Below are 22,041 nucleotides of genomic sequence, written 5' to 3'. Positions count from 1 at the left end.
AGCACATTCCGCCCAGACCGGTTGAGGGAGCAGCGTCGCAGCACCTCCCTCCCAAAGTCTGTCACCATGGCAGCAGCGGCGTCGCGCCCTAGCGCTCAGCGCCGCCCTCCTCTTTCTGTTTGGGTGACGGCCGCTGTCACGTGCAAAGCCGGGTGGGCAGGCACGCGCGCACGATATAGGCGGGGAATCGAGGGGGAGGGAGCGGGCGCGCGAGCGAAAGAGGCACCGCCGCCGCCAGTCCTCCTCCTCCTGCGCGAGAGACGAAGCCCCAGCGGCTTCCCAGTGCTCGCGGCTGTTCTCGCGCCTGGGGGCTCGCGTGACGACGGTCGCGCGCTGGCGACATGGAGCTCTTCCAAGCCAAGGACCACTACATCCTGCAGAGCGGCGACAAGGCGCTGTGGTGCAGCCGCAAGGACGGCAGCCTGGAGGCCAGAGCCGGTAAGTCAAGGTGCTCTTCCGCTTCCGGGGGTAGGGGGAGACCACGGGTGACCTGCTGGCTCCATCCACCTGACACATTTGGGATGAGGACCAAGGACAGAGATGTCTTTTGCTCCCATAACTACTAGTAAAGCGCTACTAGGGTTACGCAGCGCTGTACAATTTAACATGGAAGGACAGTCCCTGCTCAGATGCTGGAGCTGGACCAGGGAAAGAAAGGGTGAAATTCATAGGATCCGGCTCTGGGGGGTGCTTCAGCACCTCCACTATTGAACAAATCCCATGACTGTGGCCACAAAGAGGCAACCCCAATAATTTTGAAAAGTTGGTGCCTAGGTGGAAACTATGTGGCCTAGGGGTTAGAGCACAGGTCTTGACATCTTGGGCAAACCACTTAACCCTCCATTGCCTCAGGTACAAACTTAGATTGTCAGCCCTCCTGGGACAGAGAAATATCCAGAGTACCTGAATGTAACTCACCTTGAGCTGCGAGCAAAATCTAAATAAATAAATAAAGATTCCATTCAGAAGCTCAAACAATAGCAACATTCCATGTAGAACCCCAAAGAATATCAAGATTCTGGAATCCTAAAGAGTGACAAGATTCCATTCACAATCAGAGTAACAACTGCAGTGGAGGAGTGGCCTAGTGGTTAGAGCACTGGTCTTGCAATCCAGAGGTGGCTGGTTCAAATCCCACTGCTGCTCCTTGTGATCTTGGGCAAGTCACTTAACCCTCCATTGCCTCAGGTACAAACTTAGATTGTGAGCCCTCCTGGGACAAAGAAATATCCAGAGTACCTGAATGTAACTCACCTTCAGCTACTGCTGAAAAAGGTGTGAGCAAAGTCCAACTAAAATAAATAAATGTTAAATTATTTGTCGATATTTTCTTGTACCCTGCTATATTGGATGATTAAGTTGTAATACTAAACTAATAAGCCCCAAAGTTAGCAGCAATGGATTTAGGCATGGGCAACTGCTTATGTAGCTGGTCTTAAAAAAGGTTTGGACAAATTCCTGGAGGAAAAGTTCATAAACTGGTAAGGTAGACCTGGGGAAAACCACTGTTTCTCCTTGAGGTAAGGTAACATAGAATCGTGCTACTTTCTGGGACTGTACTGGGTACCTGTAACCTGGATTCACCGCTGTTGGAAATGGGGTACTAAGCTAGGTGGACCCTTGTCTGACCTATTAGGGCAACTTTCATGTTCTTAGTGTTTCAAACAGTGGGGCTTGGTGGTTGGGAGGCGAGGATAGTGCTGGGCTGACTTATACGGCCTTTCTTACTAGTTTCTTCATAATTCAACTATACTTAGCTTCTCTGATTGAGAAGTATGAAGCAGCTAGGACACTTATCTTAGAGTTGAGGTTCTGTTTGTGTTTACATGGTTGAACGAAATGAGGGTTCTGCTTACATGTGATGACATTCGGGAGGTTATTCAGAGTTATTGTACAGTCAATGATAAGGGGGAGGTCACAGATGGGAATTTGTGGGATGCGCTGAAGGCAGTGGTGCAGGGACATCTCATAAAATAGGGAGCCAGAAGAAAGCGGGAATGGGAAGCAAAGGAGATTTCGATTAGCGTATTTGGAAACGGTAACGGAATTCAAACATGCGTGGGATAAACATAAAGGAATCCTGCTCAGAAGGAAGGGATACCCAGAAGCTTAGCCGGTGGTGGGAGGCAGGGCTGGTGGTTGGGAGGCGGGGATAGTGCTGGGCAGAGTTATACGGTCTGTGCCAGAGCCGGTGGTGGGAGGCGGGGCGGGGATAGTGCTGGGCAGACTTATATGGTCTGTGCCCTGAAAAAGACAGGTACAAATCAAGGTAAGGTATACACAAAAAATGGCACTTGTGAGTTTATCTTGTTGGGCAAACTGGGTGGACTGTGCAGGTCTTTTTCTGCCATCATCTACTATGTTACTATGTTACATGTAGTTTTACATATGGTGGTATATGCAAAAGGTTAAGTTTTGTGCATTCCATGACCACAGTGAACCTCACTGCTATGCCAGGGCATGTAGAAGGTTTCAGTTTCACAGGTTCAGTGCTAATATTAACACTTGCATTGTCAAAGAGAGCTCCCTTCTGGAGTTCCTAAACTGTAATCGTGACTCTTTTCATGCCCTTGTTCTTTAATTATTAATTACCAAGTTGGACTATTGTAATTTTATCTTCGTTGGACTAATTCAAGCCGCATTGGAAAAGTTGCAAACTCTTAAAAACACGTCCAGTTGTACAAATAAGTACCTGTGTATACACTTTGTAAACCGCTTTGAATGTAGTTGCAAACCACAAAAAGGCGGTATGTCAAGTCCCGTTCCCTTTCCTTTTTCCCTTAATCTGTCTCACTAAAAAAATATGACTGTTTCACTTCTCCTTAAGAACCGTCATTGGTTGCCAGTACCTCCTCATATAAAAAGTTATTTTGTTTGCTTTTTAAAGCTTTTCATCTGGGACTTCGATTATATCTTTCTTCTCTCATTATACGTTCTCCCCTCTGCGGCTGCTTCGCTCCATCAGTGACCAACGAATGGCCATCCTCGGCCCCTGAATGGCCTACAGAGCTTATCAGACATAAATGTTTTACTTTCTAGCCTCTGAACTCTGGAATAGTCTTCCTTTAGAAATTAATTGTCCCCTCCTAAATTTAAAACGGCTATTAAGACTTGGCTTTTTTAGTAGGCTTTCAGTGTCAGCTAGTTAAAAAAAAGGCCTGTTTCTGACACAAATGAAATGGGCGCTAGCAAGGTTTTCTTCGGAGTGTGTATGTTTTGAGAGAGTGTGTGTGAGAGTGACTGTGTGAGAGAGAGAGAGTGAATGTGCAAGTGTGTGTGTGTGACAGTGAGTGTGGGTGCAAGTGTGTCAGAGAGAGAGAGTGTGTATGAGATCGAGAGAGTGTTTGAGAGTGACTGTGTGAGACATAGAGTGTGTGAGAGAGAGAGAGGGAGTGTGTGTGTGTGACAGAGATACCTACCCCCCTCCCCATGTCTGGTCTCAGGACCCCCTCCCAATGTCTCCCCTCTTTCTTTCTGCATCCTTCCATCCAGTGTCTCCTTTTTTTTCCGTACCCTTCCATCCAGCGTCTTCCCTCTTTCTCTCCCCATCCTTCCACCCATCTACCCTCTCTCCTGATCCTTCCATCTAATGTCTCTCTCTCCCTCCTTCTATCCAGTGTCTCTCTATCTCTCTACCGTTTTCTGTTCAGTGCCTCTTCTCTCTCCACATCCTTCCAGTCTCTCCCCTTTCTCTCTGCATCCTTTCATCCATCTCCCCTCTTTCTCTCCCCATCCTTCCATAGTGTCTTTCTCTCCCCATCCTTCCATCTGTTTTCCCTCTTTCTCTCCCCATCCTTCCATCCGTCTGCCCCTTCTCCCGATTGTTCCATCCTGTGTCTCTCTCTCTCTAGCCTCTTCTTTCCATCTAGGCCCACCCACCCAACACAGACCTGCCAAGTCTCCCATGAAACACGCGGCGCCAGCTCCCATTTCCGGTCACTGCTGCTTCTCCTGTTGAGCAGCAGCGGCCGCTACAAAAACAAAAAGAGCTAATTAAAGCACCAAAAATGTTTTTAAAAAGCAAGCGCGGCACTGCAGGCAGCCATCAGGCATTGGCTGTCGGCTCTGCAGCTGCTCCTCTTGCTTCTCACGTCGTTGCGCTCCTCTGGGGTCTGCTCCAGGGGCAGTGACGTGAGAGGCGAGAGGAGTGAGTGGTGGCGGCGACGGCAGCAGCGACCTCGGGGGGCGTGACGGCGAGGGCGGCAGGGGCGGGGCCCCCGGGCCCAGCCCAGTCTCTCAGCGGCCCTGGGTGGAGATGTTGGTGCGTTTGGAGGAAGGGCTGAAGCTCATCCTGCAACGTTCCAATGTCTCTCACTGCGGTAACCATCTCCTGACGTCAGACAAGCAGGCTTTTACTGCGGGAGAGTGACGTCAGGAGATGGTTATGAACGCAGGCAGAGACATTGGAATGTTGCAGGAGCAAATTATTATATTAGATGATTGTGGTTAAGCCTTGTGACCACTTTTTACCCTCACCTTTTACTCTTTTTTTTTTTTTTTTTTTTTTTTTTTTTTCCCTTTATTTTTTTATTGTTTTTCCCCTTTATTTTTGTTTGCTTGGGTTGTTATTTTCTTTTCTCTCCTATTTGGCATTGTTCTTTTTCTGTTTTTTTTTTTTTTAATCAACTTCTATTGATGACACACAAACGCAGTACATGGAAAAGTACTATCATGCACTGTACAGACCATTTGATAAACACCACAAATAATTGTCATCGATTTTGTGTAACTCCCTGTTCCCCCCCCAACCTCCCCCCTTCCCATCCCCTCCCGCTCCACCCTCCCCCTACTAATCCTATTAACAGTTCAAAATCCTACTTCTCGCAAGGGGTGTCAGAGTGTCCCAGAATGGTAGCCCTTTTTCTGTTATTTTTTTTTTTTGTTCACCTTTTTAGTTTGTAAACTGCTTAGTTCTGTGCTTCAGTCAAAGCGATATAGTAAATACCAATACATAATAATAACGCATGTTCAATGTGCACCTGAAAATTTGTTTATTAATAGGGACAATTTCTTGGTCTCTGATTCTTGAGGGATTTTCCTTTCTCCTTTTAGTACAGAAGAGGTGTTTTGTACTAGCACTCCTATTGGTAGTTATTTTGCTATTAGATTGTAAGCTCTTTGAGCAGGGACTGTCTCTCTTTGTTAAATTGTGCAGCGCTGCGTCACCCTAGTAGCGCTCTAGAAATGTTAAGTAGTAGTAGTAGTATTACATATAGCAGTGATTTAACCAGAGCTGAGATTGTGATGTCATAATGCCTCATTCCACCAATGCCTAAGAGCCAACTTCATCAGTGATGTCACAATGGCTCGACTGTCCTATACTTGGCCCACTTCCCCCCTTAGTGTGAAGAGTCTCTGGTATCCAGAGCTGATACTGTGATGTCATAATGCCTCATTCCACCAATGCTTAAGAGCCAACCTCATCAGTGATGTCACAATGGCTTGATTGTCCTATATTTGTCTCACTCATCTATTAGATTGTAAGCTCTTTGAGCAGGGACTGTCTCTCTTTGTTAAATTGTACAGCGCTGCGTAACCCTAGTAGCGCTCTAGAAATGTTAAGTAGTAGTAGTAGTAGGGTTATGTAGAATCCAACTTCTTCTGTTTTCCAGTTTGCAGCCCCCAGTAGGAAGAAGATTCTTTCCTCATTTATTCGAGTCACATAGAGGGGTTTAGGATTTTAGTATGTGTCTCTTCAGGTTGGCATTGTTCTTTGAGAGCAAGTGCTTGATGTATTTGGTTTCTAATGCACCAGTGTCTTTTTTTTTTTTTTTATATTAAATAAAGGTTAACAAAAAGCTCTCATAATACCTTTTTAATTGTATATTTCTTGGCTGATCTTGAACAAATGTTTCGTCAGGTCAGAACAGAATGAATAAAAAGACGGCATTTCAGAAGGAAGAAGCTCCACTAATTCTCGTAAATCTTGTAGGAATGCTTTCGGGGTTCTTTGCACTGTAAGAGCCATTCAAATATGATGTACAGAATTGTTCAAGAGCTACCTGGTTCCCTTCTTTAGATGTTTAGGAGCTATTTGGCTTGAAAAGCTCTTTCACTACAGCATTATTACAACCCCCCGCTGATAATCTAGGTTTCCCTAATAGTGCTACCAGAATGCTGCATGCAAGAATGCTAATCATGGCATGTTTCTGATGATGTTTACAATTTTTTTTCCTTGATGTAATTTCCTCTTTCTTATTTTGCTTCTTGTTGATTGTGGAAAAATGTCTGTGTCTTATTTTGGAAATGTAATTCATGACTGTTTTCACTTTCAGAATGTACCCTGGAATAAATAGATTGGAAAAAAAGACAAAATAAAAATAAATGATCCTTATACATTATATAAATACCAAATGCATGCATTTTTTAAAAACTTGATTAAGCTTGCAGTCAGATACTCTACTAGGCCAATAATTGGCATGAGAAAATATCCTCCTGAGATCTCCATGGTGATTGAAAATGTTGTTCAGTTAGTCATTCAGGACAGTCTTTTTTTTATTCTTGGCTTTCTTTTTCATGTAGAAGATGTCATAGTGCTTCCTTCTTTGCCCTCCAGTTGCATGCATCAGTGGCACCTATTTGGCCATTGATACGTCATTGTTATATGCATAAATTCCAGGGAAATGTCCTCATTTCTTGGGTTTTCAAGCCCTTAAGCTTTAGAGCAAGGAACTGGGAAGATAACTCGGAGAGGAGTCCTAGAGGAGGTGTGTGTTTGTTTAACTACAACTTAATGGAGAGGATTGGCCTAGTGGTTAGGGTGGTGGGCTTTGGTCCTGGGGAACTGGGTTCGGTTCCCACTGCAGGCACAGGCAGCTCCTTGTGACTCTGGGCAAGTCACTTAACCCTCCATTGCCCCATGTAAGCCGCATTGAGCCTGCCATGAGTGGGAAAGCGCGGGATACAAATTTAACAAAAATAAAATAGATACTATTGGACATTCTACATGGAATGTTGCTACTATTGGAGATTCTACATGGAATGGTGCTACTATTGGAGATTCTACATGGAATGTTGCTATTCCACTAGCAACATTCTATGTAGAAGGCTGCGCAGGCTTCTGTTTCTGTGAGTCTGACGTTCAGGACGTCAGACTCACAGAAGCAGAAGCCTGCGCGGCCACATTGGTGATCTGCAAGGGCCGACTTCTACATGGAATGTTGCTAGTGGAATAGCAACATTCCATGTAGAATCTCAAATAGTAGCAACAGTGGAGGAGTGGCCTAGTGGTTAGGGTGGTGGACTTTGGTCCTGGGGAACTAGTTCGATTCCCACTTCAGGCACAGGCAGCTCCTTGTGACTCTGGGCAAGTCACTTAACCCTCCATTGCCCCATGTAAGCCGCATTGAGCCTGCCATGAGTGGGAAAGCGCGGGATACAAATTTAACAAAAATAAAATAGATACTATTGGACATTCTACATGGAATGTTGCTACTATTGGAGATTCTACATGGAATGGTGCTACTATTGGAGATTCTACATGGAATGTTGCTATTCCACTAGCAACATTCTATGTAGAAGGCTGCGCAGGCTTCTGTTTCTGTGAGTCTGACGTTCAGGACGTCAGACTCACAGAAGCAGAAGCCTGCGCGGCCACATTGGTGATCTGCAAGGGCCGACTTCTACATGGAATGTTGCTAGTGGAATAGCAACATTCCATGTAGAATCTCAAATAGTAGCAACAGTGGAGGAGTGGCCTAGTGGTTAGGGTGGTGGACTTTGGTCCTGGGGAACTAGTTCGATTCCCACTTCAGGCACAGGCAGCTCCTTGTGACTCTGGGCAAGTCACTTAACCCTCCATTGCCCCATGTAAGCCGCATTGAGCCTGCCATGAGTGGGAAAGCGCAGGGTACAAATGTAACAAAAATAAAATAGATACTATTGGAGATTCTACATGGAATGTTGCTACTATTGGAGATTCCACATGGAATGTTGCTATTCCACTAGCAACATTCCATGTAGAAGGCTGCGCAGGCTTCTGTTTCTGCGAGTCTGACGTCCTGCACGTACGTGCAGGATGTCAGACTCGCAGAAGCAGAAGCCTGCGCGGCTACATTGGTGATCTGCAAGGGCCGACTTCTACATGGAATGTTGCTAGTGGAATAGCAACATAGAATCTCAAATAGTAGCAACAGTGGAGGAGTGGCCTAGTGGTTAGGGTGGTGGACTCTGGTCCTGGGGAACTAAGGAACTGAGTTCAATTCCCACTTCAGGCACGGGCAGCTCCTTGTGACTCTGGGCAAGTCACTTAACCCTCCATTGCCCCATGTAAGCCGCATTGAGCCTGCCATGAGTGGGAAAGCGCAGGGTACAAATGTAACAAAAATAAAATAGATACTATTGGAGATTCTACATGGAATGTTGCTACTATTGGAGATTCTACATGGAATGTTGCTATTCCACTAGCAACATTCCATGTAGAAGGCTGCGCAGGCTTCTGTTTCTGCGAGTCTGACGTCCTGCGCGGCCACATTGGTGATCTGCAAGGGCCGACTTCTACATGGAATGTTGCTAGTGGAATAGCAACATTCCGTGTAGAATCTCAAATAGTAGCAACAGTGGAGGAGTGGCCTAGTGGGTAGGGTGGTGGACTTTGGTCCTGGGGAACTGAGGAACTGACTTTGATTCCCAGACTCACAGAAGCAGAAGCCTGCGCGGCCACATTGGTGATCTGCAAGGGCCGACTTCTACATGGAATGTTGCTAGTGGAATAGCAACATTCCATGTAGAATCTCCAATAGTAGCAACAGTGGAGGAGTGGCCTAGTGGTTAGGGTGGTGGACTTTGGTCCTGGGGAACTGAGGAACTGAGTTGGATTCCCACTTCAGGCACAGGCAGCTCCTTGTGACTCTGGGCAAGTCACTTAACCCTCCATTGCCCCATGTAAGCCGCATTGAGCCTGCCATGAGTGGGAAAGCGCGGGGTACAAATGTAACAAAAATAAAATAAAAGTATTCCTCCCTTGTCCTTCGAACACTTTTGGCAATAGAAACATATAGTGATGAGGAAAATAAGGGAAACAGCTGGTCAAAGATGGCACGAAAAAAGACACACAGACCCAAGCATTCACCTGCCCATCTCTTTCCCTCTTGCACACTATACACACAATACAGCCTTATGAATATTTGCAGCTGTTAAATAATTGTTATAATTATTGAAACTTCCATCTTAAACACCCTTTAGTGACAATGTGCTAAATACTACAATTACATTGTCTCAATGTGCAAACTTATTCAAAACCCTTAAGTGTCTAAAATGCTATAACGTTATCAATGCTCCTCTACTTGTGCTTCAGTGTGAAAGAGTGAGGAGACCTCTTATGTGGAGCAGCCGCGTAGCCAGCTGTCCTCACGCTGGTGTATCCAAATTCTGACCGTGGCCCCCCACAACCCGACTTCCACACACAGTTCCATAAACCACTGCTTTTGGGGGGGGGGGGGGGAGGGGCTCTTTTCATTACAGCTCTGGATTCACAAGGAACGTTTTCAATTCCTTTTATTTTTGTCACCCGTCTCTGTACCTTTTCTTGTTGCATATCAAAGACTTATACAGATGTTTTGTTCTTCATCCCTTTCCCTATGTGTCCTATCTGTTTGTCCTACCCTTATCCCTTATTTGTCCTGTCTGTCTGTCCTGATTTAGATTCTAAGCTCTTTTGAGCAGGGACTGTCTTTTCTTCATGTTCAATTGTGAAGCGCTGCGTACGACTGGTAGCACTATAGAAATGATTTATAGTAGTAGTAGTAGTAGAAGCCTGCCCTTGCAGATCAGCAACGCGGCCGCGAAGGCTTCTGTTTCTGTGAGTCTGACGTCCTGCCCTTGCTGATCTGCAAGGGCAGGCTTCTACATGGAATGCTGCTAGCGGAATAGCAACATTAACATTCCATGTAGAATCTCCAATAGTAGCAACATTCCATTTAGAATCATTCCTATGTGTCCTTCTACCCTTATTCTTATTGGTCCTGTCTGTCTGTCCTGATTTAGATTGTAAGCTCTTTTGAGCAGGGACTGTCTTTTCTTCATGTTCAATTGTGAAGCACTGCGTACGACTGGTAGCGCTATAGGAATGATTTATGGATCAAGAATTTTTATTGATGATCAGCAGAGTAAACAAACTGACATTTCTCATATATAACCGTTGACATTTAGTTGCATTTTACACACATCAGTGAGTCTCTCCCACTGCATCATCGTAAGTTTCTCTTTTCCCCCTACCCCCCCCCCCCATCCCTCAACATTCCAACAAGTGTTAAAGGTTTCTTTTCAGAACACTATTGTTTTCAAACACAGCTTGTAGATATCTAGAAGTCCAGTGCACTTAACAAATACCAATACGTTACTTTAGAGCCGAGACCTGTTGTCTGTACACCACATCCTGTTATGCCACACTTTATCATTTGGCAATTCAGTAATGGCCAACAGGTGGCAAATTGTACATTTACTACCAAAACAATTTCAACAAGCCGCCAGGTTACAAGTTAATGTTCCTCCGTAGAGGCTGTCTTCGTACGTTGTTTTAACAAGTATTTCCTCCCAGCGAATCATCCCTTCCCCTCCTCACTACGCCTCTATTACCTTAAGAATCAACACTCTATGTTCAAATCAGCGAGTTTATGCTGTAAACTCAACAGGACCAAATGATCTCCCACCAGAGAGATGTCATTCTCATAGTCATGAAATCTGCCGATACCCTTCCTCTGGTTCATGTATTTAGTGTCTTATGCAATTCTGACCTACCTCCCATCCCTCCACCGCCCTCTTCCCTTCTCCTTCCTTCCCGTTCCCAATGTGTCCTCAGGAGTCTGTGAGAGCCTAGCCTCAGCTAGCTCGTATGATGGCAGGGTTTTCCCCCCTATATGACCCGCACTTTGATTCCTGTATTTAACTAGTGCTTCCTAAGTCTTGTTTACCCTGGTTGCCTCTGCCCCGTGTCAGCAACAATGTCCATGCCCTAGATTTTTTGTTTTTTTAATATTAAAAATTAAACAGAAGGCTTCTCCCCCTGGGAGTCAGAGTATCCCATAACGGTTCCCATTGGGCCTGGAACCTCCGACCCGGTAGGCTTTCTAGGTCACTGATTCCACACCTGTCCACTCGCATTTGCTTTATAAGCTGTGATCATAGAAATGATTTATACCGTGTTTCCCCGAAAATAAGACACTGTCTTATATTAATTTTTGCCCCCCAAAATGCGCTAGGTCTTATTTTCCGGGGCTGTCTTATTTTTCAGGGAAACATCGGGGTTGGATCGGGGTTGGCCCGCCTGCCCTCCATCGCTCCCGGAACTAACCTTAAACACCTCCTTTCACCTTCGCAGCAAGCAGCAGCAGGGCAGCCCACTCCTTCCTTCCGTGTCCCGCCCTCGCCTGACGTAATGAAGGAGAGGTCTGCCCTGCTGCTGCTTGCTGCGAAGGTGAAAGGAGGCGTTTAAGGTTAGTTCCGGGAGCGACAGAGGGTGGTTGGAGGGGGGCCCGGCGACCTCGGGTGGGGGGGGGGGGGCGGCGGCCTTGTCCGGCTCTTGGCGGCCCTGCTTTCAAACAAAAATTTGCTAGGTCTTACTTTCGGGGGAGGCCTTATATCTACCAATTCAGGAAAACCTCTACTAGGTCTTATTTTCGGGGGATGTCTTACTTTCAGGGAAACAGGGTAGTAGTAGATAATGCATAGAAGCTGCACATACTGGGCTGAATACTTCAATGTAGATCCAGAATGATGATTTTTTTTTTTCCCCCCTGGATGTTGACTCTTATCTCGGCACCCAACATTTTTGTACCTGTAGCTAGGAAAAAAAAATTCTGTATGTACCATTTGTTACTTGTCCACATTTAAATTTTATCTGCCATTTAGATGCTCAGGTCTCCTAGTCTCACAAGATCCTTCTGGAAGGCCTTACAATCCTGAGGCATTTTAATACTTTTGAATAATTGTCTCATCTGCAAATAGGATTGATGAGTGAGTGAGAATTATTTCTCCAGATCATAGCACAGGTCTCCATTCAGATCCATTGGGATAATTGACTATTCATTGTTGCTCTGTTGTCTATCTTTTAGCTGGTTTAAGATCTACAAAAGGGTGTTGCCTCCTGCCTCTGACTTTTTAATTTCTGAAGGAACCTCTCATGAGTGTCTTTTGCCTCATGCCTTCTGAAAATCCAAATATGTGAAGTTAACTGGCTCACTTATCCATTTGTTAGTTTACGTCTTCAAAAATGTTAAATAAATTGGTAAGGAGACTTGCCTTTGAGGAACCCATGTTGATTTATTCCCATTAAGCTTTGTCTGTCTATATAGTGAGTAATTTTGACTTTTCGTATCACTTCAACTCAGGGGCGTAGCCAGACAGCAGATTTTGGGTGGGCCTAGACAAGAAGTGGGTGGACACAAATGTTCTCCCCCCCTCCCCCACCAACTTAAAAAAGAATCTCAGCTGGCAGGAAAACACTGCTCTCTACCTTGGCAGCCTGCAGTAGGCATGCGCTGAAAACTGAGCATTCGCAGTTGACAGTATCGGCAGCTTAGGAAGCTCAGACTTCTGAAGTGGAGAGCAATGTTTTCAGCACCATCAGGACGAGGTCTTCAGCTTGTGGAGCTTGGGATCCCCACTGGCTACCACTAAATGTGTGCTGCTGTTGGGTGGGCCTGAGCCCTAAGTGGGTGGGCCCCGGCCCACCCAGGCCCACCTTTGGCTACGCCACTGCTTCAACTGCTTTGCTTGCACCAACATTCAGGCTCTTGAGTATATAGTTTTCTTGCATCACCAAGGAAGCCTTTTCTAAAATCTGGCATTATACGAACATAAGAATGGCCATATTCTAGGCCAGACCAGTATGGCCACCCTCCAATCTTGAACTATTATGGCCATTTTGAATGATAGGTTATAGATGACTAGTAATGGGTTACCAATTTCATAATATATGACATAGGAATTGCCATACTAGGTCAGACCAAAGGCCCATCTAGCCCAGTTTCCTGTTTCTAGCAGTGGCCAAGCCAGGTCACAAGAATTCGGCAAAAGCCCAAAAAGTAGAAAGATTCTATGCTACCAGTGGCTTTTCCCAGGTCTGCATTAGCCCTGTAGTGTCCAATGTTCCCATCAATCTGTCCCCATATGGCTTATTATGGGAACATTGACCACTAAAGGGTTACCAAGTTTATGGACTTTTCCTCTAGGAATTTGTCCAAACCTTTTTCCAAACCAGGTATGCTAAATGTTGTTTTTATCACATCTTCTGGCAATGAATTTCAAAGCTTAACTGTGTGTTCAGTGAAAACATATTTTCTTCTAATTGCTTTGAAAGTATTACTGTGTAACTTAATGGTGTTTCTCCTAGTCTTTGTACTTTCTGCAAGAGTAAAAAATCGACTTGTTTACCTCTTCCACTCTGCTCAGGATTTTATCCTATCCCCCTTCTTTAAGGTGAAGAGCTCTAACCTCTTTAGCCTTTACTCATATGAGAGTTGTTTCGTCCTCTTGATTGTTTTGGTAGTCCTTCTCTGTGAACTCTAGGGTGTCACGATTGTGACTGTGTCCATGCCTGTGCTCACCTCGCCCCCCAGTGGCCAGGTCTGGTGGCTGCTATGGACTGCTTTCCTTCTGTTCCAGAAGTCATTCTAGTCCGGTCCGGATCTTCCAGTCTGCCGGACTTGCTTGGGTGGTTTGTAACTAAGCAGCACCCTTACCTGTGACTTCATCAGTGATTGCCTTTATTAGGCACCTGGAAACCCTTCAGCTTTGTCTTTGCAACGAGCTCTTCAGATGAGTTTTTGTCTGTGTGTGTTTGTTGCTTGTTCCAGAGTCTCTGCTTGTGGCTGCTTTGAGTGCAGCCTTCTGACTTGCTTGTGGCTGCTTTGAGTGCAGCCTTCTGACTTGCTTGTGGCTGCTTTGAGTGCAGCCTTCTGACTTGCTTGTGGCTGCTTTGAGTGCAGCCTTCTGACTTGCTTGTGGCTGCTTTGAGTGCAGCCTTCTGCCTTGCTTGTGGCTGCTTTGAGTGCAGCCTTCTGCCATGTTTGTGGCTGCCTATCCTTAGCTTCCCCTTTCCTTTGCTTGTTCCAGTGTCTCTGCTTGTGGCTGCCTTGTGTGCAGCCTTCTGTCTTGCTCTGTTATTTGTCTGTACAGTCTAGCTATTTAGAACCCTGTATCCTGTGTGTAAATTCTCAGTCCTACCCTGTCTCAATCAAGCTTGCTTGTATCCTGTGTGAGAATCCTGAGTCCTAACCCTTTCCATGTGTGTGTGAATCCTGAATCCTGTTGTTCTAGTCTGTCTGTTCCAGGATTACCTGCTCTATCCTATAAGTCCTGCCGGCTGCCCGCACCTAGGGGCTCAACCCCTAGGGAATGGCGGTCAAGTGCAGGTGAAGTTCGGTCATTCCAGTCCTGTGTATTCCAGCTTGTTCACCTACCGTTTCAGTTCCAGTCTGGCTATACCAGTCCTGCTTATACCAGTCTGTCGGTGCTCAGTCTTGCTCCCTGCTTGGAGGTGGTTCGCTTGCTGCTGCCGGTTATCGACAGCGGCCCAAGGGCTCACTATTCCTGACTGTTGTGACATAGGGTGAATACTGTCTGTTCCTGGTGATTTTTTTTTGCTTGTTTAATTTGTTCTATGATGTCTTTTAGATTTTAAAGCGATCTGCTTTAGTTGCCAGAAATCATGAGCATCAAAGAAGGGGTTCCATTATCGATATGACCTCCAACATCTTCCTCAGTTAAAGTGGAGTCAAAGAAATAATTAAGTTTCTCTGTTGTTATGTTATCTTATCCTCCCTGAGCACTCCTTTTATCCTTTGGTTGTCCAGTTGCTTGACTCTTTCATAAGCTTTTTGCTTTGGTTGCATTTGAATAAGGTTTTAGTACTTGCTCTTGCCTCTACATTTGCCTTTTGTGAGCCTAAGTTATGAAACTCATTACTCACTGAGCATCATTTTGAGCAACGTTACATGGAATTCAGGAATAAGTTGAGTAAAGTGGTGTGGTAGCCGTGTTAGTCCACTTTTAAAGGTAATAGACAGAAATAAAACAAAGCATAGAAAAGAAAATAAGAAGATACCTTTTTTTTTTTTTATTGGACTGTCATCTTATTTTTTTTCTATGTTTTTGGTTTTTTTTTCTCCGAGGACAAACAGGCCTATAATTCTTACATGTGGGTAATGCGGAGTTTGCGTTGCCAGTCTGGAGCTTGTAATAAGCTTAAAATAGGTCTTTTGAGTGCGAGACGCGCTCTACTGTGCATATGCAAATGCCTTTCCACCTGCCGCAAGAGCATGGGACCAGCAGTTCTCTTTTTTTTTTTTTTTTTTTCCACTGTGAGGATAGGAAGCATTCATTTCCACTTCTCACAGCTGGTTTGGGCTGCTGGTCTTTTTGTGCCTTTTCTTTTTTAACTAGACTTTGAGCCCGTAAAAACGGGCTATTATAGGAAGGGGGGGTTGAAAGGCCCGCCCCCACTGCCGAGTTCGCCACTGCCCCTCCCCCTCCGAGTTCGCGCCCCCCCCCCACCGAGCCGTCACCACCCACCTTCCACCCGGCCGGGCCCTCGCTCCGCTATTGAAACAGCGAGGGTCCGGGAACGCAGCACTGGCCTTCGTTCTTCTTCTCTGCCTGTCCCGCCCTCGTGTGACGTAACGTCGTCGAGGGCGGGACAGAGGCAGAGAAGAAGAAGGAAGGGCGAAGTCGGCAGCTCAGCAGAGCTCAGTGCTGCGTTCCCGGACCCTCGCTGTTTCAATAGTGGAGCGAGGGCCCGACCGGGTAGAAGGTGGGTGGCGGCGGCGACTCGGGTGGGGGGAGCGTTAGACGGCGGTGTCCCTCCCTCAGAAATGCGCAGTACAGACCCTCTGTGTTCCGCCCCCGTCATCACGTATTGACGTGGGGGCGGGGCAGAGAAGGTCTCTACTGCGCATTTGCGAGTGAGTACGGTCACTCGCCGTTTATATGTTTGATACCTCTCTCAGGGTTTGTTTTTATTTTATTCCTTCCCTGTATATTTTGTTTATTTTCATGCCTCGTTTCAAAGTTTTCTTTGTTTTACTGCGCTCACTAGGCTGTGTTTAGGCTTGTGCTCCAGATGGATTTTTTTCTTCTTCTTTTTTTCAGGTGCGCTCCCCTTTTTTTAGCACCATTGAGTCGTTTGATTTGACCACAGCTGGTTTTCCTTTCATGTCATTGAAGGTTCCCAGTGGTTTCAAGTGCTGCACTCGGTGCAAAAGGACCATCTCTAGCAAAGACACCCTTGTGGTCTACAGTGTTTGGGGCCTGATCATACCCCTGCAAACTGTATTCTCTATCTTCGTGTGAAGAAGAGTTGGCCATAGAGGCTCGGAGAAAAAAGGTTTTGGTGTCAAGTCTGAAACCTCAACGTTGGAGTTGGCATTGGTGTCTTCAGCATTGGCATCGGGTGCGTTGGTCCATATGTCTGTGAGACCCTTGCACACTGGGAGTGACCGTGTATCGAGTGGGTCTCCACCTTCCTTGTTGCTGACCACTATGCAGGCCCCCCCCGGGACCGATCGGCATCGGACCCAACTCACAGGCAACAAAAGGACTCTGTCGTCCTCTTCAGCACAGGGGAGCATTGATGCCAGGTGTCAGAAGAAGCATTGGCATTTACCCCCCTCTTTGCATAGTGCACGAGCACTGGGGCAATTAGGGTTTCACCTGTCCCCAAGAAGGGTCAGTGTTAGGAGGACCTCTCCCCCTTCATTCAGGAGGTGCCAATGCATGAGCCTCCACACAGCCATGACCAGGCTCCTGCTTCTTCACCAGCACTGCAGCCTTTCCCGATGTCGGCCCTTGATGAGCACCTCCAGGCCTTGCTTCTTGAGCTTTTGGCGGGATTCTTGTAGAGTGCATTGGTGTCTGGGGTGCTTATGCCAGCCATACCTCTTGCTACAGTCCTGCATGGCCATCAGCCCATGGTGAGATCTCCGATGCTGCTTACCGTCTCCACGTCGACTGCCACCCTTGTTGGCACACCCTCGATGTTGCTGGAGAAAGTTTCACTGGAGTTGAGGCCGGAGCCAACACCTCAGCACCCCTCTCGGGACCATGGTACCTCTTCATCAAGGAGGGCTCGGTCTTGGCCCTCCCATGAGGAGATCTTGGTTGACACCAATGAAGATCGCTCGTGGGACTCAGAAGAGGATCCACAGTACTTCTTGGAGAAGTCCTATGACTCCATGTGATTCCTTTGCGCCACAGGAAAGGAGGAAGTCACCTGAGAGCCTTTTCTTCCCATCTTTGTGAAGGAGATGGTGGCTGCCATCACAATTCCTTTGGAAGTGAAAACGAACCCAGGGCTAAGATGGTCAAGGTCCCGGACTACGACTGTCCTCCATACAGAGACTGTGACTGTCCCACTTCATAGGATCTCATGGGTTGTTCAGGTGAAGAACTGGGAGTCCCTTCTGTCAGTTCCTCTCCTCCCCAAGAAGATTGACACCATGTACCGGATTTAGTCTTCCCCTAGGTTTGATAGGTCCTGTTGCCTCATCATTCCCTGGTGGTGGAATATGGGCTCAAAAGAGCCAGGAGTTCTAGGGACTATGCTTCAGTGCCCCCTAGCAGAGAAGCTAGAACCCTGGATTCTTTTGGGCAGAAGATGTATCAGGCCTTCATGCTCATTTCCTGTATCCAATCATACCACCTCTACATGAGCCTTTACTTGTGGTCCTTGGTGTGCAGTATGTCTGATTTGGCAGACTCTCTCTCACTGGAGCAGGCTGACTCTGTTCGTCAGTTGGTCAAGCAGCAGAAGGCGTGTCATAAGTTCTTGGCCAGGGGCACCTATGACACTTTTGATGTGGCCTCTAGGATCTCTGCCCAGAGTATAACAATGTGCAGACTCTGGGCAGAGATATGACCACATGTTGAAAAAGAAGGCAACAAGCAGGTATAGATATATTATGTCCTGCCAATATGTTTTATTGCACTTGATTGATGCCATTACAAAACAGGTCAAATTGGTTAATAGTAAAAATCCATACTTCCATAGCGACTCACAGATCAATCCAGAGACTTGTGGGTTGTGTCCTTCTACCAGCAGGTGGAGATAGAGAGAACCTCCGAGGTTTGCTATATGTGGACCTGTGCAGCTAAGTAAACCTCAGTATTCTCTCTATCTAGCAGGTGGAGGGACATCTCTGTGCAGCTCTGGTTTGATCTGGCTACTGGTGTCCTTTGGGCCTAGTTTAGCACAGTCAGGGGTTGAGTGACTGTTTGTAGCTTGTGGTGTACACCTGTTGGTACCAGTTCCTTCCCGGTCTCCCTCCTACCTTTCCTCCGTCGCCTGGGGCTGTGGGCCTGATCAGGTGTTGCCTTAATCTCCTGAGTAAAAAAAAAAAAAAAAATGTAAGTGTCTCTTTAAGAGAGTTTGTTTTTGTTTAATCATATGGAAGAGCTAGATGGGCTGCCCAGTCTGTTTGAGGGGAAGGCGTTTGTGGAGCATGTCAGTGCCTTCTGAGGCTAAGCGCTGCTCCCGGTGTTGGGGCCGGAGAGCAGTGTCGGGGGAGTGTGAGTCGTGCCGCCATCAGAACGACGGGGATTCCCCTCAGGTGTATGGTGAGTTGGAAGCGCAGGCGATAGTTTTGGCGCTTTACTTGGGGCAGTTAGTGCAGCGCGCGTCGGCGGGCGCCATTTTTTCCTCTCAGGTGCGACAAGCTCCACACACGGGAGTTGATAGACAGGAGGCACAGTGCGCTTCCGTGGCACAGGCTGCGGTGGAGGAAAGCAATTTAGAGGGAGCAGGGTAGTCCCATTCAGTTCCTTTTTCTCCGGATTTTGTTGTATTAATGCACAGTGAGGTGTATTTTCAAAGCACTTAGACTTACAAAGTTCCATATGTTACTATGGAACTTTGTAAGTCTAAGTGCTTTGAAAATGAGCCCCATAGCCTTTATTCTGAAGAAGTCAGGAGCTTCTCTTCAGGCAGCCCTGTCTCTTCCTCTGCAAACTTTGGTTGCTGCAGCCTCTCAGTCTTTCCTGCCAAAACGTCCCCGGGTTGAGACTTTTGATCCCGAGGAGCTATCTGACACAGATGGCCCAATTTTGTCTCCGGGCTCTCCCTCAGAATAATTGGATTTGGCAGATGAGGTCACCCTGCCTTCTGAGGAGGGGGATGAACCAACGGCTGCCCGCCTTTTTTGCAGGGAAGAGCTTCCCTCCCTGATTATTAGGACTTTTTAGGTTTTGGCCATTTCACCCCCTGAATCGTCAGGGGGAACAGGTCTGGTGCCCTCTATTATGTCTGGCACCAAATGCCCACCTCGTTCCTTTCATGTGCATGAGGCCATGAAAATCCTTATTTCAGCATAGTGGGATACGTCGGACAGTGGGCTTAAGGTTGCTAGAGTTATGTCGCGTCTTTACGTGCTGCCTGCTGCTGACTTAGGCTTGCTGAAGGTTCCTATGGTGGATTCCTTAATCACAGCGGTCACTAAGAAAACCACTCTCCCTGTGGAGGGTGGCACGGCGCTCAAGGACCCTCAGGATCTTAAGTTGGAGACTTGCTTGAAGCAGTCCTTTGAAGTAGCGGCCCTTTCCCTGCAAGATTCAGTTTGTGGCTCCTATGCGGCGCGGGCATGCTTATCGTGGGTACAGAAAGCCTCCTCCCCGGAGGACCTCGTGGCTGTTTTGCCGGCCTTAGAGTTCGGTTTAGCCTTCCTTGTGGATCTTCTTTATGATCTTTTGAGGGCTTTGGCGAAGGAGGTTTCCATAGCGGTCACCGCGCGTCGCTGGCTGCGGTTGTGACATTGGGCTGCAGACATGGCCTCTAAGTCACGGCTGGCAAGGCTTCCTTTTAGGGGAAAGCTTTTGTTTAGCACAGACCTAGAACAGATTGTGAAGGACTTCAGTGACTCTAAGGGCCACCGCCTCCCGGAGGACAGGTCCAAATTTGTGCGACCGGCGGGACCTAGACCTAAGTTTAGGGATACATGTCGTTACTGTCCAGTTCGCGGGGCCTCTTTTCAGAGAGCAAGGTCTTCTCAGAGACCTCAGCCCTTTTGAGGTGACAGGTGGGCCTTCCTTTCTGGTAAAAGAAACCAGCCCGCAGCCAGGTCCGCCCAATGATGGGGCCCTGGTCCATCTCCAGCTGGTTATTGGGGGCAGGCTGTCCCTATTCCTGGTGGAGTGGACCAGGGTAACATCCGACGGATGGGTCTTGGAGGCCATCAGAGATGGCTACAAGTTGGAATTGGTTTGTCCGATTGTCGACTTGTTTCTGGAATCTCCTTGCAAATCTCTTGCCAAGGTGCGAGCAGTTTTTCACACCCTCCTCAACTTACAACAACCGGGAGCCGTCCAGCCTGTACTCCCAGCAGAAAGAGGGTGCGGTCGATACTCCATTTATTTTGTGGTGCCAAAAAAAAGGGCGGTTCTTTGCGACCCGTCCTAGATCTCAAGTGTGTCAACAGGTCCTTACGGGTTCGGCATTTCTGCATGGAAACCCTCCGCTCGGTGATTGCAGCGGTACAGCCAGGGGAGTTTTTGACGTCTCTTGATCTCAGAGGCCTATTTACACATTCCAATTTGGCGCCTCCACAGGCGTTTTGTTCGTTTTGCAGTGCTCGGTTGTCATTTTCAATTCAAAGTGATGCCCTTCGGCCTAGCCACAGCACCTCGGACTTTTTCCAAGGTCCTTTGTCATAGTGGCGGCCTATCTCAGAAAGGAAAGGATTCAAGTCCATCCTAGACGATAGGCTTGTGCGTGCATCTTCTTCCGAGGAGAGTCGACGGGCAACCGACAGAGTTGGTCGGGTTGCTTCAATTGCTTGGTTGGGTGATCAACTTCCCAAAGTGCAGCCTTACGCCCGCCCAGACGCTGGAGTACTTGGGAGTGTGCTTCGATACCTGAACAGGGATAGTTTCTCTTCCTTCAGCTTGAGCACAGCGGTTGCAGGGTCAGTTGCGAGCTCTGTTCCAAACTCCGAACCCGCGGGTTTGTGACTGTGTACAAGTTCTGGGTTCTATGGCCTTCACCTTGGACGTCATAAAGTGGGCCAGAGCTCACATGTTCCCCCTGCAGTGGCACCTTCTGAGCCGTTGGTCTCTTCTCTCAGAGGATTACGAGGTTTGGGTGCCATGTTTGACCCGTCTGCACACATTCATGCACTGATAGTTCATTCAAAAGAATCTGGTGTCGTGCATTCCTTTGCAAACCCTGGAATGGAAGATCATGACCATGGATGCGTCGCTGTCTGGTTGGGGGGCTCATTGCCTCCAACAGACAGCCTCGAAGGAGGCGTCTTGGCCCATCAACCGCTTGGATTTGCTGGTGATTAATCTGGCCCTTCGGGAGTTTCTGTCTCTTCTCCATGGTTGCCCAGTTCAAGTTCTCTTGGATAATGCGATGACGGTCACCTACGTGAACTGTCAGGGGGGCACCAGGAGTGCACCACTAGCTTGCGACGCAGCCCTGATCTGCCGTTGGGCAGATACTTATCTCTCTCTCTTGACGGCGGCTCATATAGCGGGGTCACAGAATGTGCAAGCGGACTTTCTCAGTCGCCATCAGTTGGAGCCGGGGGAGTGGACACTCTACCCTCTGGCCTTCTATCAGATAGCTGCCCGTTGGGGGATGCCGGTGATGGACTTAATGGCCACCGCATTCATTGCAAAGGTTCCCCGTTTCTTCAGCAGGGGAAGAGAGCTGGGCTCGGAAGGCATCGATGCTCTTCTATAACCTTGGCCCAGGGGCCTGCTCTATGCCTTTCCCCCGTGGCCTATGGTGGGCAGGTTACTGACTCACATTGCCAGTCATCCCGGTCGAGTGATCCTGGTGGTCCCAGATTAGAAACATAGAAACATGATGGCAGATAAAGGCCATATGACCCATCCAGTCTACCGATCTCTGTAACCCCTAATTCTTCCTGTTCCCAAGTGATCTCACATGCTTATCCCATGCCTTTTTAAATTCTGGAACAGTCCTCGGCTCCACCACCTCCACCAGGAGGCCATTCCATGCCTCCACCACCCTTTCTGTGAAATAATACTTCCTTAGGTTACTCCTAAGCCTATTCCTTCTTAACTTTGTCATATGCCCCCTCATTCCAG

The 22,041-nt window shown here is 47.4% G+C and overlaps 1 protein-coding gene across 1 annotated transcript in view; it reads left to right on the top strand.

The window, feature by feature from the left end:
• The first annotated feature begins 243 nt into the window (after positions 1-243).
• Positions 244-22,041, top strand: part of INPP5F (inositol polyphosphate-5-phosphatase F) — a 182,596-nt gene continuing 160,798 nt past the window's right edge. Inside the window, exon 1 of the mRNA XM_030202612.1 lies at positions 244-438. Coding sequence (XP_030058472.1) covers positions 342-438 — 97 coding nt within the window. The 5' untranslated portion in view covers positions 244-341. The remainder of the gene's footprint in view (positions 439-22,041) is intronic.

This window comes from Microcaecilia unicolor, chromosome 5, assembly GCF_901765095.1.
Source record: "Microcaecilia unicolor chromosome 5, aMicUni1.1, whole genome shotgun sequence".
Taxonomy (NCBI): Eukaryota; Metazoa; Chordata; class Amphibia; order Gymnophiona; family Siphonopidae; genus Microcaecilia; species Microcaecilia unicolor.
This window is presented reverse-complemented; position numbering and strand designations above follow the sequence as displayed.